General features: G+C 35.9%; 1 protein-coding gene across 13 annotated transcripts in view; it reads left to right on the top strand.

Annotated features, from left to right (window-relative positions):
• CDC42BPA (CDC42 binding protein kinase alpha) overlaps positions 1-13,079 on the top strand; it is a 191,607-nt gene that overhangs the window by 128,306 nt on the left and 50,222 nt on the right. For all 13 annotated transcript variants that reach the window (XM_074863873.1, XM_074863878.1, XM_074863872.1 and 10 more), the window contains 3 exons: positions 826-1,073; positions 5,879-5,984; positions 7,708-7,832. In XM_074863873.1, the coding sequence (XP_074719974.1) occupies positions 826-1,073; positions 5,879-5,984; positions 7,708-7,832 (479 nt within the window). The remainder of the gene's footprint in view (positions 1-825; positions 1,074-5,878; positions 5,985-7,707; positions 7,833-13,079) is intronic.

The following is a 13,079-nucleotide window of genomic DNA, read 5'->3' as shown; positions in this document are numbered from 1 at the left end:
AGAAAAAATTCCAAACCAAGTTATACATATGTTTACATTAAAAAGTATTTCCAAGCTTGGATTTCAGTGCATGTCATGCCACTCTCATTTTGAACCTGATCTTGCTCCTCCTCTATGTTATGGCAGGACATTGAGTTTAGTGAGTGCAGCATTTGGTGCAAATGTGTATGTATCCTGAAGCAGTGTGTAAAGACTATTGAAATGCCAGAAGACCTCACTAAGAGAGCTATGCAGCTGCGAAAAGTGAAGTAATTACTCTTATTGTTTAAAGCTTGTTTTTCCTATTAATCCACTATGATGTAAATGGTCAGTTTAAATAAAATAGGTCAGATTTCCCTCCTGACTGATGCAATCCATATAGTGTTTCTGTAGCTCGAGTTTTGCCTTCAGTTAAGCCTCTGCTTGTCCTAGTATAGCTTTTCCATAAATTATTTGTGCTTTAAAATATATTGACTGTATATCATAGTCCTTATTCTGCATTCCTGAAAATCACTTGAACTCGTTGCTGTCAACTGTGTGAGTGGGAGCATAAAAATCTAATTCTGTGGTCACTTGCTGACTCCATATAAGGGGAGTCAGAATGTGGCCAGAAATGTTTAAAGAGATGATCAGATTTTCAATGGCTTTAAAAATATTACTGCATTTAAATCACAAAAGAGTACAGTTCAGATTTATGCTCTAACAAATTTTCAAAAAAAATTGAGATAGGTGTGTTTAAGTCAAGTCTGTAATGGGATATTTTCTAAACAGACTTATGAATATTGAGTTGTTATTAAGCATCATTTTCAGCATTCTTGAGTGCTAACTTGGGGCTATTTATTTTAGCAAAAACAGGTTGGCCGCTCACCTGGGGTAAGCAGTATAGAACACCAGCAAGAGATCACTAAATTAAAGGCAGACCTGGAAAAGAAAAGTGTTTTCTATGAAGAGGAGCTATCTAAACGTGAAATAATGCATGCTAATGAAATAAAAAGTCTGAAGAAAGAACTGCGGGATGCAGAGAGCCAGCAGCTTGCTCTCAAGAAGGAGATTATGATTTTGAAAGACAAGTTAGAGAAAACCAGAAGAGAAAAGTGAGTATTGTGTGGAATTTACCTTTAAGCTCAAAATATCTTTTCAAATCTCCTAGTATGTTTTCAAACACACTATCACTTCTTTAATTGTAGAGCAGACAGGTGCCTTTTGGCTGAGCTAATGCCAGGGTTGAACACAATCACCTTTAAAAATAAAACAGAACAAAAAAATCCACATCCCTCTACTGAAACGGTTAATTTTGCACCAAAATTCTTGTGCTGGCTGACCATTCCGAGGTATGTAATTTGAGTTGCAGACTTGCAGCTTGGAGTAAGTCGACCCCTGAAGCTTATGTTGCAGTTTAAAATAGTTTTTTGACATTTTTTTCTGTTCGGTATTTTCATCTTTTGATACAAAACTAATGTGTTAGAGATCAACTATTGCTTACATTTCTGCCAGCACAGGAACAGTCACTTAATGCAGACTAAGGCTAATCCATGCTGGGTTCCATCCGGTGTTAACATCAGTCATCAGACTACTGTAGGCATAAGCTGCTTTATCTCTTCTGACATGGTAATTTGTCAGAGACCTGTTTTTTTCTCTCCCATGTGGTGGAGCTTATAACTAGCCTTGAGTATGTTCCTTGAGGCATTCATCAATAAAAACAAGTTTTTCTGTTGGATAGTGTAGTAATGGAAACAGTCATAAATTGAATGTGTTCATTTTCATTCATAAAAAATTCAGAATGCTTTATAGACACTAACATAGATGCTTCTTTTTGCTGCTGTAGCAAGATGGCATATTAGAAAACCCATGGAGAAGTTCCTGCTGAAAGCTTAGCCAAACTGTAGCAAGTCCTTAAATACAAGTAGTAAACAAAATACAGAATTTTCAAAAAAAGCTTATGCAGGTGGAAACACTGCTTTTCTGGTAAAATGTTTCCAGCAGGGGAAGTAGATCATACAGCCTAGAATGCAGTGGATATACTGTTTCTTCCTAGAATGCAGTTATTCGTAGGCTGGACATACTAACACAGTAGTTTGCTGCTTTGTTCTAGGTTGAGAGGTAAAATTTGCATCAGCAGCGTGTTTTCATTGTACCACAACTTAACGGTCTTGCTGACCTATGAGTTATAAATGCACAAAAGTCTATGCTGTCTTATAATATATAAAGGTGATAGTATGATACTCCTTTAATGCCATCTCAGTCCAGTAGTGTCTCAGAAGAAGAAATACTCAATAAAAAATCATTAATACCTCTTTTTGCAGGCTAAACTGTTGCTAAAGATCATACCTCCAAACACCGACCAGACCAAATGCTGCTTGGAGATTTATCAGAACCATTCTAATGTTGTACAGCTGCAAAAGTTCTAACTAGATGTTCATCAAGTGAAATAACAAATGGCCTAACGATGCTGATCTAGCTAGTTCATAAACCTTTTTTCAGTCTAGTTTCTCTCTATTAATAAAAAAAGAACTGGATGCAAATCTAAAATGATTGCTGACGTGACCACATATTTCTGTATGTATTTCAAGTGTTGGTGGAAGAGGACATTTTAAAGCATGAACAGAAATGTGTCACATAACCAGTATCCAACATTTGGCTCTTAATGGGAAGGGCTTCAGCATCATACAAAGTCAGGTGTCCAGGCACATGATGGGTGATTAGTGGAGACCTGATCTTAACTGGGTTTTGTTAAACAAATCTGCAGAATTTCATGCAAGTATTGGGAATCCACAGAAATGCAGAAATCCACTGTTCGAGGTGTGCTACAGATTGATTTCTGTAGTAGTTCAGGGATTTAGAAGGGAAGCTTAAATATTAGGAATGGAAGAATTGCTGTTGGTGCTCGATTCTCAATATTTGGTAGTTTTCTTAAGCGAACGTGGATTTTTTTTTTTGTTTTGTTTGTTTCTGCTTACACATATTATTTTTAGCTATTGTAATCAGGCTTGCAGAGCTTTTTGTGAGTCTTCCAGTACAGAGATGTTCAATGTAAGCGTTGAATAGGAAGCACCTGGAGACTTTATGCCAAAATAAGTGAAATTATTTCAATAGTGGGCTTGGGATGGGTGTGGGGTTGAAGTGTGTGTATACAGTTTGGCAAAAAAAATGTAGTAGTCTAAAAATAATCTTTAGTGTATTTTAAAAAAAGGCTTTGGTGTAGTGCATATTAAAAAAAAGGCTTTGTTAAGAGGATGTGGTTGCATTACTTCATAAGGGCTATAGTATATAGAGTGAGTTACGTAGGTTTTTCTAAGCAAGTGTTAATAAGAGCTTTGTCAAAATCTGTGTACTCTTATGTAACTTGTATGTTGGTGGTTTCTGTTTCATTTTTTAAGATAAGTATTTTTTCTTTGTCTCCTTGAAATTTAAGCTTTCTTACTTCTGTGATTTCAACAGCGTAAGTCTTGAAGGGAGAGAAACTACCTTTCTGTACAAAATGATCGCCCTTTTCTAAAGTCCCATAAACTGCATGCTACTAAAATTGGGAACATAGGAACACAGTATCAGCCCAGTGATCTGTGTAGCACAATACTCCATTTCTTAGAATTGTCATTATGAAATATTTCAGAATAAGGTGCAAGAAACTGTAAAATAAATCACATTTGTAGAAATTTATTTTAAGCCTGTCATTTAACGATAGATTTATAAAGCAGAGAGCTTTATAAAAACAGCATTTGCTGTTTTTAAATTGTATGATACAAAGAAACTTGGGGGCTGGGGTTTGTTTCAGGTCTACTTTTCTTGGTTTCAGAGCAGTAAGTTAGTTCTCCACTTTGTACAGCCGCAATAAAGAGCTGGAGTGACAAAGTGATACCGTAAAGCTGTATTTCACATCGCTTGCGTGTGGTTTGCTACTGTTATTTTACTGATAAAAAGAATGCTGGATCATGTAAGATTTCTTAAACTTGAAGAGCAGATACCTAGCTAAATTTTAGATGAGAGAAAAAGCTTGATGGGAGAGGTGGATGCCAGGCTTCAAAGCAAATGCATTATTTTGATCTTCCTGTCTGTCCAAGGTATGCCTGTGGAGTCTGTCGCAGTTCTGTGGTTTGCCAAGTCGATATTTCAGTATGATTGTACCCGCATTGTCCTCTGTTTAAAATTTATCTTCATTTCTGTATTATACTATACCAATCTGACTTACTGGGTTAATAACAATCACCAGTTGAATTAAAAATGTAAAGTACAGAAAACTACCAAATATGTTGGGCTCTTTTCCCAATCAAAGATTTCTTAATCCACCACTGTTTATGTCTGCTTTGAGCCTTAAAGCCTTAAAAGAATGAATTTTAGACAAATACAGAATAAAAAACCCTAAACAAAACCGTAAAAGCTAAATAAAAGAAATTAATTAAAAATTAGTTTGGTCTACTCTCTGAGAAATTAGCTTTGAATCTATGCCTTGCAAACAGAAGCAGGACCTGTTATTAATTCCCCTGACAGCCAGTGCTTTAATCTCTTCCTGCCTTTTCCCTAGACTGCTCATCATATGCATGGAATCTGTTGATATAGAAAAGGAGTGGTGGTGAATTTCAAACTTGGCATTTAAACAGTAATGATAGTATGTTACTTTACTAGGACGTAGTGTTATGTTTCAAAGGATGCCTAGCAACATAGAATTTCACCATGAGTCTAACATGCTGTACTGGATTTCAAAGAGCGGTTGAAGCACTAAATGAATTTCAAATTAGCAATAGGAAATTCAAACCAGCGTTATTCTTAACTGGGTTCTCTGTAACCGCTGACACTTCTCATCTTTTAAGGGTGTTCTCTCCATTTGGCAGTCCTAATAGTTATACATCTCAGAAAAAGTGGCGAGGATGTAATTTCTTTGTTGCACAATGTAAAATTCTGATCGGTGTCCAGAAAAAAAATTACAGTGCTCAAGGTTTACCCTGGATTTTATTTTTACAGAGTTAACCTTTTATACTGGGCACTTTTTTGAACCTTTTAAGGCTGGACAGTGGTATTTGCTGACAGAGTATTTACTATATCTGTGGCATTTATAGTATAGTTCCATCAACCTACTGATGAATTTTGTGCCAGATACCTGAATAATTGGTGACATGGTGAATACAAGATGCAAATGTAGCGAGTCTCAAAAGAACGGATGTGAGGTGGGAGTTACACATCAAAACATTGCCATACACCACTTTAAGGAAATCACAGTGGTTTTTGGCAAACAGGACCTGCAACTTCATTTATTTTCAGGTTCTCATATTCATTGTGCAAGATCAAAGTTGATGTTAAGCAGAACCAACCAGGGGTTCTCCTTTACTGAATGACATCCACAGGAGAAGGGAAGGTTTGGGGGAAACGGCTACTCTGAAACTCGCTCAAAAAGAATGGTCCAAATCTGCTCTAGAGTCTGGTGATATTAGGCGTGTATAGGTTATCCATCCACTTTTTGCTGATCGTAAGTATATGGTATAGTTCGAATGTGTCCTCTGGCTTTTCTCATCAGAGACCCTGCCTCAAGGGCTCTAATTTAGCTTCTGTGTGTTCTGGTTTCATATGTGGTCATTTTTGCCTGTCATTCTGTGCAAAACTTGGAGTTAAAGAAATGTTTAAGTTTAATGTTTCTGTGAGATGAGAATTTACCCTGAGTGTCTTAGAATATTGGCACACACCTTGGTCTGCAGAATTGCAGCTGCTCAGTGTTTGAAGGATTCATCTGAAGGCTAAAATATGTATAACATTGATAAACAGTAGCTCAGTGGAGCTCTGTTAATTATGAGGAAAGATCATTGCCTAAGGACTGTGTTATAGTCCTCATTGATCTTTATGTATTTAAGTGAATACTGTGATGAGTTTTAGAATAGGAAACTTTCTAATTCTACTTCATTTTATTTCTTAGCCAAAGTGAAAGAGAGGAATTTGAAACAGAGTTCAAACAGAAGTATGAACGAGAAAAGATTCTGCTGACAGAGGAAAACAAAAAACTTTCTAATGAACTTGATAAGGTAAGTGCTGATTAGTGGAGTCCGGAGTTTACAACTGTTGTATGCTATGTACAAATTGGACAATATAGAGCTGTATTGGTTATTATTAACTCTTAATTGATAGCATAAATTGATATTACACAAAAAATGGTGTTTAATGATTGATTTGAATAGAGAATATCTGTATGCATCTGAACTTGAGAATGTGTGCATGTATATATGTATGCATGTATGTGTAGCAATTGAGTTAGATGGTCTTACAGTTTGGAAAGATTAATTTTAGACAGTATCTTAAGCCAAAAAAAAGAGAGTATTTCATTGTATGACCCGAATATAAAAATGCATAGTTAACGATGTGATCACTTAGCATATATTTGCATGTCAATTACTCTGAAATAGTAGGGCCCCTCCCACCCATTAAGTGTTACTTTGAGATATTTAAAAAATACAAATGATAAGGCATATTAATTGAAATGTGTTGAGCAAGGAATAATTATGTTTCATGCATTTAGATTATCTCTTTATTGTTCATTTTGACAGGTTATTCAAGTTCATTGTGGATTAGCCAAGTCTTGCTAAACTTGTCTATTCTTTTTGTAATACATTAAATTTTCTAAAAATATGATGAAAGTATGGTGTTCTTCAAAGTAAGCGTGTTTGCATGTCAGTGTTCAAACTGAAGTATATTTTCATACCAGTATAAAACACACACTGTATGCCTATATGTAGGTTTAGTCCAAGAACAGTAAGAGTCTAGTCACTTTGATGTTTTTTTTCTGCTCAGTCTCTTTTTTTGTTGTTGTTGTTGTCATTTGACAAAAATACAAAGCTATTTAATAAATAGGCAAATCTAAATCATAAACCTATTTAAATGATAAATATGGAGTGGAGTACTCGGGACTGAAAAGCAGAATAGATTTAAAACTGGTATTTTTTTAATCACTTTGATTTGTTAATATATTTCAGTACTAAAAGAAGCCTTTCACGTGAGATTCATTCTCCTAAGCAGGCCTTCCTATAAAGTCTACCTGATCTCTGATTCCAGTTTGATTTTCTGAATAATTATTTAACATAATGAAGGTTTAGTTTCCAATACCAACTCAGGTTAGCTGTGGCTTTTGTCTTGCAGAATGTGCGTGTATGAATGACAGCTATGTGAATGCGAGAGGTTAATTGCTAGGTATAACATATTGTACTTACAGATGTGCATTTAATTTCAATTTCCCTGACTGCCAGTAAGTAAAATGAAAAATGGGGGAATGTGAGACACCTGGAGAATCTCAGGACTGACTCGTGCCTGTATCTGTTAAGCCTCTCATTCTCCATGGTTACTAAACAAAGGAGAGGTTTGGCAGTTTTATCTGAGCTATAACAATTTTTGTGCCCTTGCTTTGCTCTTTTAATGTCGTTTTTTCTATATAGAACATTCCACACCTATATGGTGCAAAGCAGAGACCTTATAAGAGTTGTAGATGTATTTAAAGACTAGTTCTCAGAAAACTAATTAATTTGTTAAAGTAAAAATGTAGTTCTAGTCCTTAAAAATGGTCTTTCAGTACAGCAAAGGTCCTATCTGAGAAGGGATTCTGGCTCTTATTGTTACACTGTGTTTATTGAGATGGGTAGCACCAATTTTTAAAGCAGATGCATCATGTGGAACAGGGGAACACGTGGCTTTGAGTCTGCACAGAGATGAAGTCACAGCAGTTTATACCTTTAACAAGTTGTTTAAATTCTCATTCAGCTCACCACCATGTTTGAGAGGCTGAGTATGAATAACCGGCAGCTGGAAGAAGAGATGAGAGACCTGGCTGATAAAAAGGAGTCTGTGGCCCACTGGGAGGCCCAAATTACTGAGATCATCCAATGGTGAATACTCTGCTCTAATGTCATTGCAGAATACCCTTAGTATGTGGTAGGGCTGTTAATGAGTGTTTGCCTTTGAGCATGGCGCTTGCAAGTGCTTAGGGGAAATCTCACACCTGTTTGGGATTCTGCTGTATTTTAGCTTGAGATTTTAATAATATCCAAATGCAGAAAATTGTGTTCCTCCTTAAGAGTGAAAGTGTTTTACCAAATACAACTTTAAGTGCCGAAGAATCGCGGCCATTGGGTGTGGCTTGTGGCTTTGCAAGAACGCTGGAAGGAGTCATGTGCTGAGCTCACGCCTCTGAGAGGGACCAAGCCTGGGAAAAGCAGTGGCTGAGAGTATTTGTGTCTCGGCATTAATTTCCTTCATCTGCTTGGCATGTGGCAGAATGAAACAAATACAGTGCAACTTTTATGTGATTTTTTTACAAGGCGGGCATTTGAGACTACCACAAAGCCAGTCAAGTGATGTTTCTAATAATACTTTTGCTAAACGATGACGTTATGTTTCTAAAGTCTTCCGTCTAGTTCTAATAAATTAAGGAAAAAAAAAACCCAAACAGTTGAAATTATTAAGAGAAAAAGATTGTTTTATCTAGGTAGCCTTTATTTTTCCTCTCCATGCCTGCTTCTCTCCCGTCCCCTTTCATGATCCATTTTTAGCATCTACAACATTTGCATCCAGACATTTGGGGTTTTTTTTAACAGACCATCCACTTCTGGGAAGACCTCATCATCATATAAACCTAATCTTTTTTTGGTTTACTACTTGATTTCCCCTCCTACCCCCTCCTATTTTTCATGTCTCATGTTAGTGAAAAAATCTGATTTGTTGTGTCAAAGCAAAAATGGGAAACATTTGTTTTAATGAATCCTGGTTTGGTATTGTTGTAATGTCAGTGTAATTTTGTTGTCCAAATACAGAGAAGTTTGGCTTTTGAATATAACCATGTGAATATGTAACAAGAAGGAAAGGCTGTTCTCTGGGTTTCTGGAAGTTTTTTAAACAGTGTTTGTTACTTAAAATTACGTAACGCCTATCTGTTATGAAGTCCATAGTGTCTCAAGGCATTGTATTCATAGCAGAGGTTAAAAAATGTGAAGGGTCCACTTTGTGCGTGTTTCTTTTAAATCTTGTGTCTCATAGGTATGAATGTAGTAGACAGCCTGCATCACAGAAATTAAAAAAAAATGCATAAAAGTTGTTTAAATGAACAGTTCATTTCTAGCCAATCAGAAATGTTTATTCAGAAAAAAAATCAATGTAACAAGAGAGACAAGTCTATTATTTCATGTTTCACATGTTTTAAGGTAATACTTATCTGTCTTAATGCACCAAGGTAACCAAGCCCCATTTCTCAGATATACACGAGAAAGCACTCATAAATCTTGGTAGTTCTGGAAAAAGACAAGTCAGAGTTAGTTGTGGATTGTTTTACTTAACACTATGTAAAAATGTCCCTTCTCCAATTTATGAGAGTGTTTAATATTTTAAGATGTACTACTGATGTGATTCAGGTACATGATAAAGCATCTTGCACATATTAGAAATGTCACTGGGGAGGTAAAAGAGGTTTGGGATTGAGTTTTTTGTTATCTCTAAAGATACTTAATGAAAAAAGATCAGGAATATTCAAGATGAACTTTCTGAATGAAAGATATCATTTTACTGATCCCTTATGATAATATAGTGTCTTTTAAAAAATATGGAACTAAAAATTAAAGAATTATGTGAAAAGGAAAAAAAAATGTTAAGTACTGTGGGTAAACATTAAGGAGATAAAAAAATCTGGCTTGGTTCTAGTTTTTAATCACTGTACACATCTCAATTTTTCCTCCATACTTTTTTCTGCTTATGTTAAATTTTTTTTGGCTATGTGAGGCCTTATCTTGGCTTACATTTTTTTTCTTAATACGTTCAGAGTTTCCATGTGTTACCCAGGTAATCTGGTCATGTCCATCTGCTGTCCTTAGAATTCAGTACTGCATACTGAAACTAGGTCCCTCTCTGGCAATATTTTGCTGTGGAACATGGGGTGCGATGTGAAGTATTTAAATGTCTATAATAATGATAAACATTTTAAAAGAAAAAAAAAACAACTAATTTTGAAGAAAGCTAGTCTTGTTTAATCAGTCACAAGCCTATGTTTTCCTCAGCAGAAAATGTAATTTAAATCCATACCTGTCCACCTCTTCAGTATGACAACAGAATGCCTCGGACCTGACAGAGTAGGGTAGAGCTTGTAGGCTCCCTCTTCAAAACAAACAGATTTTTCACATAATATTACTTTAAAATGTGTATTCTGAGTGCATACTTTCCACCTCTTAAAAATTGGTTTTGCGTACCATCTTCTTTTTGTACCATGATTCAAGAAGGATAGGAGGCAGTAGATGGAATTAATTACTGGTTTTGTAAACAGTTTGCTCCGCTGCCTATGATAGTTCAAAGGATTTGTTCTAGCCCTGTTTTAAGTAACACAAGCCCAAGGACTCCCTGACTTCCTTTGAGTGCTTTGCCATCTAATAGATACCTCTCTCAGGAAATCTGCCCCACTATTCGAATCCACATTTTGGGTGGCTAAGATTGTCACTTTCTTCACAACTCCTTGGGCCCTTCTAAATTATTATTTCTTTCAGATTTTGTAACTTGTGAGTATTTTTAATGGCCTATCATGTTCCTTTTAGCCTTTCCCTGCTTTCTTACTGTGCTGTCTTGCATGCTTTTTTAGGGCAACTGTACAAAGGCGTTATTTTTGCTGTTATTATCACAAGATGCCATAAATATAGCCAGAATTTTAATATAAACACTTGAATCAAACTTTTGTTGCAAATTCTAATGTGGTAGCAACAGACCCTCACAGATCATTCAGCCTTAATGGAGCTATTATATTGACAAGTTTATATTAGCCAAATCACTCATCATTCCTCGACAAGAGTAAGAAATATTGAGGCTTTTATAGTCAGCTATAAATTTTCCTATGGGAGATGGGAAAGAGATTCATTGCATTGGAGGTTAATGCAGTCACTTTAAAAAGGAGTATTTTAAATAACCATGGTACCTTATTTCTGTTCTGTTGCAGAAAGGAGGTCGATGGAAATCTTGGTAGTGAGTCCCAGAGTACTTGGCAAGAATCTTAACTTATTAGTCTCTCTGGGAGGGATTCATGTAGCCTAGTTCTAGAAGTCCTAAGGTAGACAACTAAAATAAATCCCATGACTAGTACTGTAGAAGTTTCTTGTTCTCCCCACTGATTGAAAAGGAAGCCTAGACAACTAGTTCGAATTATTCTGTATTGTTGAGTATGTTTATATGGATGAGCTAAATCCTACCTGACTTACCTATCGGGTGAATGTTAGGCTTAGATTCAGCTGGCCAGAAGCTGTGACTGTTGTTTACTGGAAAATTCAGTTAGTATTTTCCATGTTGACTGGATATTTTTCCAATCAACTGTACTCTAGTTGATTTGATCTTAATTATTGATTTAATTTAAAAACCAGAAACCAACCAAACAAAAGAACCCAACCCCCCCCCACACACACACACTTCTGCATTAAATCAAACATAAAAAGCCCCAAAGTTGTTTGGTTTGGGTTTGGTTTTTTTTAATCCGGTTGCTCTCAGGAGAAAGCACACACAATTTGTGGAAAAGATGTAGCAAAAATTCTGGGCAAATTCAACTCTAAAAAACTCAAAACATGAAAAATTCTGAGATGTGTTGTGCTTGAGGTAAGAATAATCAAAAGTTAATTATCTATAAAATAGAAATTGTGGAGGGCAGCGAGAAATTTCACGGTTTGGGAGCAGAGTGCAGTGTTGAAATTTTTTAGAGAAGTAGCTTTAAAAAAAATTTCTGTTGGAGAGGGCAGGGGAAACAGAAAAAATTAAGTTGGAAGCTTTGAGCATAGTGATATGAAGACAGAAATTTAAAAGCATTGAGAAACTACAGGAGAATTTGGAGTCATGGCTCTCAGACATCCTTGGGGTTTTTAAATCAGGTAAGATGCAGCTTGATGTAAGACCCCAGGGCTTAACACCTGTCCTGTTCAGCAAAAATGTCTAGTCCTCTGGGTCTACTTTGTGTTGTAAAGTGTCCTGTATAGAGAGACCCAGAGAGTCTGGCTTTCTGAGCAGCCTGACAAATAGTTTACTAGATACTTGTCAATGGTTATTTGAAGGTTGTAGTGATGTTGACTCCAACCAAAAAGTTAAATTTAATTTTACAGGAATTTGTACTATACAGCTGTTCTAGGTTCTTTATAGTTAACAAACTTAAGCTTGCAAGAGCACTTATGTTATATATGAAAACAGAACAGTTAATTTAATCTAAATGTTCAGCAAGGAAAGAAGAATGGCTCTGGCTGGAACCTGAAGAACTTTTCTCCCTTGCGTCTTTTCCTGTGCTTGTTAGGGCTCTCTGTAAGAGGGGGGCAAGGAGAGAAACATTAGTAAGAGTAACCTTACCGTCTTGGGTTTTTTTTTTTTAAAAAAAAAAAAAAGCCAACCAAACAAAAGAACCTCAGCAAAACATTTACAGATCAAGAAACTCCCAACAGCTTCTGGCTTTACGTAATGTTTAATGGCTGTATCTCATTATCGAGAGAATGTTGCCATCTAGTGGACAACAAAACTGCAGCTCAGCTCCAAATTGTACTGTTTTCATTTGCTGTCTTTGAGTCTGAGAAGTTTTATTGAACTCAGTCTAGATTTTTGCAAAAATTGACTTTGTATGTATATTTTCATTTTCTAGATCTCTAGATTATGTGGAATGTCTGAGGTTTTTGCATGTGCAGCTTTTCAGCATTAAGAGCCTGAAGGTTCTGTATATCATAAACCAAATAACCAAAGTGTTTTCTCACCTTCCATAAGGAAGAATCTATATGGCATGATAAAAATCGGCAAAGAAACTGGACATTTAAAGTTTTTCAGCTTCAATTAGGAAAGTTAAAAAATAAAGCACTATTTCATTTTTAATCTGACAATGATCCTTTTTTTCTGCAGAGATTTTACATGTCATTAAAAGTAGAGAAGATCAGATGCTGATTCCTAAATCTCTTTTCTCTCCTTGTGCATCAGGAAAGCTTACTTTCTCACCTTGAGAGCCTCACGTTCTTTTTACTTCTGTTTACACTCCTTTCTATTATATATTTCCTTATGCACACCCCCAAAATTTGGTATGTTGCTTCCATTGAGTAGTATACCTTGGGAAAAACAGTGACTCATTAATTCCAAAGCTCTCACTGACTTTA

The sequence above is a fragment of the Strix uralensis genome, chromosome 3 (assembly GCF_047716275.1).
Source record: "Strix uralensis isolate ZFMK-TIS-50842 chromosome 3, bStrUra1, whole genome shotgun sequence".
NCBI lineage: Eukaryota > Metazoa > Chordata > Aves > Strigiformes > Strigidae > Strix > Strix uralensis.
This window is presented reverse-complemented; position numbering and strand designations above follow the sequence as displayed.